Raw genomic sequence first — 7,887 nt, 5'->3', positions numbered from 1 at the left:
AATAAATAACAATAAACGCATAAATAAGTGTAAGAAAAATGGAGGAATTTTATTTATTCTTTAAAATAAAAAATTAATTTAAATGAATGTCAATTTTTTGAAAATTTAAATAAATTAATTTTTTTAAAAAAAAAAAAAAAGTTAAAAATGTATTTTATTTAAATTTATTTTTTTTTTTTTTTACAATGAAGGGTGTTTCAATAAAAAAAAAAAGGATCCCAGATATAAGCAGAAGACTCGAAAAATTTCAAATCAAATAAATATAAATGTTTGTTTTTTTTTTTTTTTTTTTTTTTTACATTTGGTTAGTTTGATAAAAAAAAAAAAAGGAAAATTATTTTATATAAATAAAACACATGGCTTTTCTAAATTTAGATAAAGAGTTTGAAAATCAATTAAATTTGGCGAGAAAATTTATAACAAAAATTAAAGATAAACAGGGTAAGATTACATTCTATTTATCATTATTATTATGAGACCTTACTTGCATTTTTTCAAATTCTCATGAAATTCAATTCTCACTTAATCATATCATTAATAAATTAATTTTTTTTTATAATTATTTAGATAGATCGGTAGCAATAAAATATATAAGCGTATTAACCGGTTTAAAATCTGATGATCCCCTTGTTAAGAGAAACAGAAATTCATTTTTTAAGTATTTCCTTCAGGTATTGGAAAATCAATTAAATGTAGAAGCGAAAAAAACAATCACTTGTACTTGTCCTATAGAAAATGAGGTTTGTTAAAATTTAAGTTAATGATATTATTATTATTATTAATATTTCATTAAAGGTAATAAAATATTATGTAGAAATTTTTGTTTTTTTTTTTCAAATTTAACATTTCCTTTTTCAACACAGGAATTCATGTCTGATCCAATAAAATATCTTCAAAAAGAAGTTTTGAATACTGGTGGAAAAGTAACATCGCACTGGTCTAAAGATAACAGATCATATGTTTCTGCTAAAATGATACCTGGACGAGGTGCACTTTTGTATATGGCAGTATCATCGAGTGCCCAACCTGAATGGGATATTCGAACAGGTCCACCAAAAATGTGAAAATGATTATTATTAATTAAAAATTATATGTCAAGTTTTCAATTTCGACACAAAAAAAAAAAATTTTTTTTAAATTGTCATTTAAATTTATTAATATTAAAATCACTTGAGAATTTTTAAACATTTTGAATCACTTGAAAAAAGAGAAGAAAAAAAATCTTGTATATATATAAAGGTACAATTTATTCAAAAACAAAAAAAAAAAAAAAATTGAATATATATAAAAAAAAACCACAAGATTTTTACTTATTATTATTTGTTTCAATTTTTAAATACAAAAAATTTAATTAAATGAACATTTTTATATTTATTATTTATGCACTGTAGTAGTAGTAAAAAAAATACATTACTTGTTAAGAAAGGATACAGAAAAAATAGTGATATTTAAAAATTAATTACCTTTCAAAAGAGAGTAAAAGATTTCTGAATTATTGTGCGAATGTGTTATTATTATTATTATTATTAAAAGAAAGTTGTTTTGAGGTAAATATGTGAAAGGAGGGACGAATGAACGATGGTAGGGTTAAAAATGATGAGCCTGTTAATACTACAAAAGCGATTTCAGTCACATAAAACTAGTGTAGGTTTGTTTTCAACATGACTTGATTGTTAATTTTTAATAAGTATTACACTTGAATATTTTTTTTTTTAAATTTAAATTTATTAAAAGTTTTTTAATCAAAATGTTTTAATTTAAACTTTGATTAAATTTTTTTTTTTCAAAAAAAAAAAAAAAAATTTAATTTAAGGTTATTTAGATGTAAAATATTCCCGCCATAATAAAGAAAAAGGAAGGTGATTATAATGAAGTAGAACTAAAATGGCGGACGGTTTTGTGAATTTCCCCAGTTTTATTATTTCCTCAGTGGCTGGTGCGGCTGTCGTTGTCTGTCTTTTTATTTGGATTATTATTACTATTTCAAATGTTTTAAATGTAGATATTCAAAAAAAAGAAAAAAGTAAAAGTAAGAAGTTTTTAAAATTTTCGTTTTACGGTTAGTCAAAAATGGTTGTCTTTTAATATTTTTTTTTAATGTAATTTATTTTATATGTAATTATAAGTTATGTTAAATAATTTCGATGTTGATTTTGTGTATAAAGTTTTAGGTTATGTACTCAATTTCATTATTATTTATTTTTTAACTCTGATTTTTTTAACTTTTATTCACAAGTATTCTTTTTAAATACTCAGTTAACAGTTAACCAAATAGTTATAATATAATAAAATTTGAATTTGCCTTTTTAAATAAAAATAATAATTTCCTTTATTATTATTTTTTTTTTCATTCAATTTTTACTTATTATTATTAATTTTGTTTTAGATTCTTTAATTGATGATTCAAAAAAATCTCACCAGTCACTAACCAACATATTTAGGGATAAAGAAAAGGTTGAAGATAATCAAGATGGTGATGGAAAACAGTCAAATAATAATCAGTGGCTGTTAACATCCCAAAATATCAAAAGCTCCAGCATCTTAGATATGGAAATTGATTTTAATGGCAAAAGTTTAGTTACTTGTACAATAGGTAAGTTTGTATCAAATCTTATAATATAATTCGTTAACTGACATAATAATAATAAAACAAAAAATTAGACGTTAATATGTTTAAATGAAGCTTTGTTTTACATTCGCATCTTTCGACAGATTCATTTATCAGTTATTTACATTTAATAAATGTGTGTATATAATTAAATAATAATCTGCAACAAATCCTTTAAAATCTAATTAATTGAATTATTTAAAAAAATGGTTTTTAAGTATTTTAAATCTTGCTTTTCTCGCTTTTCGATTTGTTTTTCTTAAAAAACAAAATTTCCAGCACATTCTATTACATTTCGTTGTAACATACGAATTACTAATTTCTTTCCTTTTTTTTTTTAAAAATAATTTAAAATATACTTTAGCAGTGATTAATATAAAAATTGAAAAACTCCACATTAACAATAGCTTATGTACAATTTACCACTTTTAAATTTCTTCATTTCTTTCAATTTTTAATGAAAATAATACTCGGAATTACTTTTTACTAATTTAATTAATTACCCCTTTTTAAAAAACATTTAAACGTTTATGTATGTATGTACTATTTGTAATTAAAGGAAAATTTTAGGCGTATAAAAAAAATGAATTATTATTATTATTATTATTATTATTAAATTGTAGAAAAGTAACTTGTTATTTATTTTTAAAAAAATTTTTTTTGTATAAATTAAAAGCATTGCATGTTTTGCATTCGGTCTTGTATTTAACTGGTTTAGGAGAAATTATAAACTTGAACTTTTCAACAAAACAAGTTCGTTTTATTTATTTATTTATTTATTTTTACACAACATTTATTTAAAATAAAAAGTTTCCCGTAATAAAAAAAAAAAAATTTATATTTGAGTTTAATTAGAAAGTAAAATATAAGTAGTTTAAAATAATAAATGTGTGTGTGTTTTAGAATATAAATAAATTTTAAGAAAAAAAAAAAAAAAAAGTTTTAAAAGAAAAACTTATTTAAATTTTCTCATATTTATTTATTTATTTATTTATTGTAATATTCCATTAAAAATTATTTAATTGGAAAAATGAATTGAAAATTTTCAAAAAAAAAAAAAAAAAAAATGCATTGACGTATAATTCTTATAAATTATATGTTTTAAACTACTAATACTACTACTACTACTCTTACGGTAGTAGTACCTGTGTGTCAAGGTACAATCAGTTAGTTATACGTTTAAAAAGGAAGTGATGATTTAATAAATTATTTTTACTTTACTCATATTTGCGTAAGGTTGAGCATCGTTTACATCACCTTGATAATTTTTTTTTTTTTTTTCATTGTTTGGTTTACAAAACAAAACAAAACAAAAAAAAATTTTAACAATCTCATTTTACAAACTTTTCCTATGTACCTTTGGTCTTGTCGATGTGTTTTGTGAAAGAAAAAAAAAAAAAAAATTGAACATTGTCTTTAATTATAAAGGTTAATAATAATAATAATAATAATCATATCTTTTCTTTCATTGTTTTTACCATATATTTAATAAATTTTCATAAAGTTTAGTCATGTCATTATGTAAAATAATAAATAAATAAATTAATTAATTAATTATTTTTTGATGGTTTCGTTTTCTAATCGTGCAAAAAAAAAAAAACCATCAAAATTTTATATAAAAAATAAATTAATGAATGTTTTTTTTTTTTTTAAATAATAATAATAATAATGACAATTGTTTTTTCAATACCAAAAAGTAACGTTTGCTCTCTTTATTTTATTTTATTGAGTTTTAACTTTTTTTTTCTGACAGTTAATAGATTATTTATTAATATCGACCTTCAATAAAGGCTTTTATGCGTTGGGTGTCTTTTCGATTATTCTAAACATTTGTCCAATACTTAACAAAAAAAAATTTAGTATCATTATTTATTGGTCTGTGCACAAAAAAAAAATACACAACAAGTGAAAGTTTTTTTTTTTTTCTTCTTCTTCTTCTTTTTCTTCTTTTCCATGCTAATTTCATTTTCACGTTTGATTATAAATTTAAACCGAATTAGCAAACAAATGTTAGAGAAAACAAAACAAAAAAAAAAAAAAAAAAAAAAGTTTCGCCATTCGACTACCAAATAGGTATGAAGGACTACTTTTATACAACACACGATTTATTCTTCTAGCCTGACACGAAAAAAAAATTATTATTATTATTATTATTTAAATATAAAACCGATACTACTACTACTACTACCCGATTTTAGGTAGCGAAAATAATCATTTTTGTCAACAATTTTTTGGACTTTTACTAATTTTAGACCGAGTATAATCTAATTTTAGTCATTCATAAAAGTATAACACTATTCAATGTAAAAAAAAATTTTTATTTTCCTTCATTTTTGCTGATCAAGGCTCGCATAGCATAAGCAAATATCATTATTTACGTGTTCCATTTATTTATTTATTATTATTATTATTATTATTTTGTAATCGTATGAATGTTTTACTTTATAATTATTGCCATCATCATTAATTTTTTTTCATTCTTTCATTTCAATGTATTGTAATCTGTCAGTTTGCAAAAAAAAAAAAGAAAATGTTACGTAAAATAAAATATTCTTTTTAATTTTTTTTTTTTTTTTTGTATTCTTCCTGAAATTATTATTATTATTATTATATCTTTCTTTATTCTTTAAACCTATGTAACTCTTTTAACATAATTATTTCTTCTTGTATACAAAAAAACAACCAGTTGGAAAAAAAAAACATGTAATTCTTCTTTATTATATAACAAGTTTGTATTTAGTATAGTTACTGAGACTGACTACGTGAGCAAGCTCTTAATCTACTTTTTATTAAACTTGTTTATGTTTATGTACATAAAAAAAAACATAAGGGAAACGTTTATGAATTTTCCGAGGCAATTTATTTATAGCTTATTATTAATAATATTTTTCATTTCTTTTTAATAAAAGAAAGTCGATGATTCCAAAGGCTATCTAATATTTAAGATAATAATAATAATAAATAATATTCAATAGTGTTTCTTTTTTAATAAAAAAAAAAAAAATAAGAATTAGTCAAACAATATGAATTTGTAAAATGAGTCATGAGTCGTCTTATTTCATCAAGGTTTCAACCATTAATTGAGCAATCGAATAGTAGTCGGGATTTATTTTATTATTATTATATACGAATTTAAATTTTTAAATTTTATTTTTAATCGGGTATTAATTTGTAAACAATGGACGCAAAATAAATGGTGGCAAATTTTGGGTTTTTGTTATTTACGCGTAAATGACTCATACATAAGGTTTACAAATGGCTAACAAACAAACAAACAAAATTATTGTATTAAGGTTGTCTTTTTTCTTTTTTGTTAACTTTTTTTTTCATACCATTACCTGTACTATCTCTTTTTTATTAGATTTAAAACTTTCATTGTCATGTGATGATGAAATTTAAAACTTGCGATTTTTGTCAACTTTTTTTTTTTCGATAGTGAATTTTGGGTTGTTCGTGATTAATTTTTTTTTTTTTGTCAAAAGATTAATAACGATTATAATCAAATTATCATAAGCTTTCTATTTTATTTTATTTTTTTTACGTATTTGATAACTCATTCGCGAGTTTTTTTTAAAAAAAGAAAATCAATTACAGTTAACCTTATTTTATTTTTGGATAGGGAACGCAAAAAAAAAAAAAAAAAAAAATGTATTACCCCTACTTGTAGCCCCCGTTGGGGTCAAATAAAATAGAAAAACGTGATTATTGTTTTTCTTTCCCTGTTTATTTCTTTAACCCAACCCCCTAACCACTTCCTAGTTTGCTTTTAGTAAAAATTCAAAAGGGTTCATCGAAAAATATAAATATAGAAACAAAAACACTTTCCTACGTTATTATTTTCAAATTGGGTTATTCTACCTTTTAAATTTTGTAATGAGAAAGAGAGAGAGAGGAAAAGAAAGTTGGTTGTTTTTTCTAATAAGAATTTCCAAATAAATTTTCAAAATTTGGGAGGGGGGGGGTTTTAAATTCAATTTAAAAGGTTTCAAAGGAATCGAAAGGTTATCGTTATCCCAACTCCCTTCATTTACATTACATAAGTATATATTTATAATAAAAAATTTGAAGTAATGTTTGATTCCCTTTTTTTGGGGTGTGCAGAAGAAACCGACGTACCAGATCCAGGCGGAGGAGACGAAAGTGAAAACAGCAGCGTTTCCGAGGGTAATAAAGAAAACGCCATCGCTCCATCGAAAGTGTTACTCAGTAGAAGGCAAAAGAAAAATAAAATCCGTAAAGAAGATAATAATTCTCCGGTATTGAAAAAAATGACGAGGAAGACGTCGAAAAGATCGTCGGAGAGTTTTCATTCGAAAAAATGGAGTTCCTCAACCACTCTACGACACATAAATAAATTAAACGTGGATGAAAGTGAAATTTATTCCTTGTTGAGAAATTATTTATTAACTCCCGAGCAAGCGATGGTTTTGGGGTATCCCATCGAAAGCTCTCTTTATCCGGGTCGTGCAATTATTTATAAAAGTTGTGGTTCGCCTAAAAGTGACGTAGTCGATCAAATTGAATTACCTCGTCAAACTCATTTATTCGACGTGAACGCAAGAGAATTTGTACCGTCCTGTGACAACATATCATCGTTTGTTTCGAAAAGAAATAATAATAATAATAATTATACCGATTTTATTGGGGAGTACAATATGATGAATCATTCTCCGGAACAAAATAATACGATGATGGGTGGTGATTTTTTAGAAAGTAGTGAAAGTGATAAATCCGAAGAAGACAGATCGGTCGATTCGGATTTGGCAGACGATAAAAACAGTGATAAAGATGTCGAGACTCAGCAAGTGGTAATAACGGAAATATTAAAAAGGTATCAAACGGGAAGTGATGAGAAAAAATGTGCACGTTGCGACCGGGGATTTTTCGTATTGAAAGACGGAGAGTATTTAACGCGAGAAAAATGTATTTATCATTGGGGAAAACTTCAAAAAGTGTACGGTACGAGTTCGAACGGTGTCGTTTTCGTCAAAAGTGAATTTAGTTGTTGTAAGGGTAAAAAAAATTCAAAAGGGTGTTCGACGGCGAAATTGCACGTTTGGAAAGGCGTGTCAGCCGGAGTGAATAAACCTCTCGAAAAAACGAAATCTTGTTAAATCGTGCCGGAAAACGGGTTTCGGCGTTTATTCCGTGGACTGCGAAATGTGTTACACGACACAGGGATTAGAACTGGCCAAAGTCACGGTGGTCGCTGCGGACGGTCGAATCGTATACGATTCGTACGTGAAACCCGAGAACACAATAATAGATTACAACACGAG

The 7,887-nt window shown here is 24.4% G+C and overlaps 2 protein-coding genes across 2 annotated transcripts; both read left to right on the top strand.

The window, feature by feature from the left end:
• Window positions 1-356: 356 nt before the first annotated feature.
• On the top strand, window positions 357-1,064 carry Phum_PHUM002030 (uncharacterized protein; the record flags this gene model as incomplete). The annotated part of the gene is made up of 3 exons (XM_002422533.1): window positions 357-441; window positions 580-692; window positions 864-1,064. 3 exons carry the CDS (start codon window positions 357-359, stop codon window positions 1,062-1,064), a joined length of 399 nt encoding a protein of 132 aa, XP_002422578.1.
• Window positions 1,065-6,678: 5,614 nt separating this feature from the next.
• On the top strand, window positions 6,679-7,722 carry Phum_PHUM002020 (uncharacterized protein; the record flags this gene model as incomplete). Its single annotated transcript, XM_002422532.1, has 2 exons — window positions 6,679-7,206; window positions 7,258-7,722. The coding sequence occupies 2 exons, from the start codon at window positions 6,679-6,681 to the stop codon at window positions 7,720-7,722; spliced, it is 993 nt and encodes a 330-aa protein (XP_002422577.1).
• Between the last annotated feature and the right edge of the window lie 165 nt (window positions 7,723-7,887).

Source organism: Pediculus humanus, genomic scaffold (genome assembly GCF_000006295.1).
Source record: "Pediculus humanus corporis 1103172107360 genomic scaffold, whole genome shotgun sequence".
NCBI classification, from domain to species: Eukaryota; Metazoa; Arthropoda; class Insecta; order Psocodea; family Pediculidae; genus Pediculus; species Pediculus humanus.
Note: the sequence above shows the minus strand (reverse complement) of the source record. Positions and strands in the feature narration are given on the sequence as shown.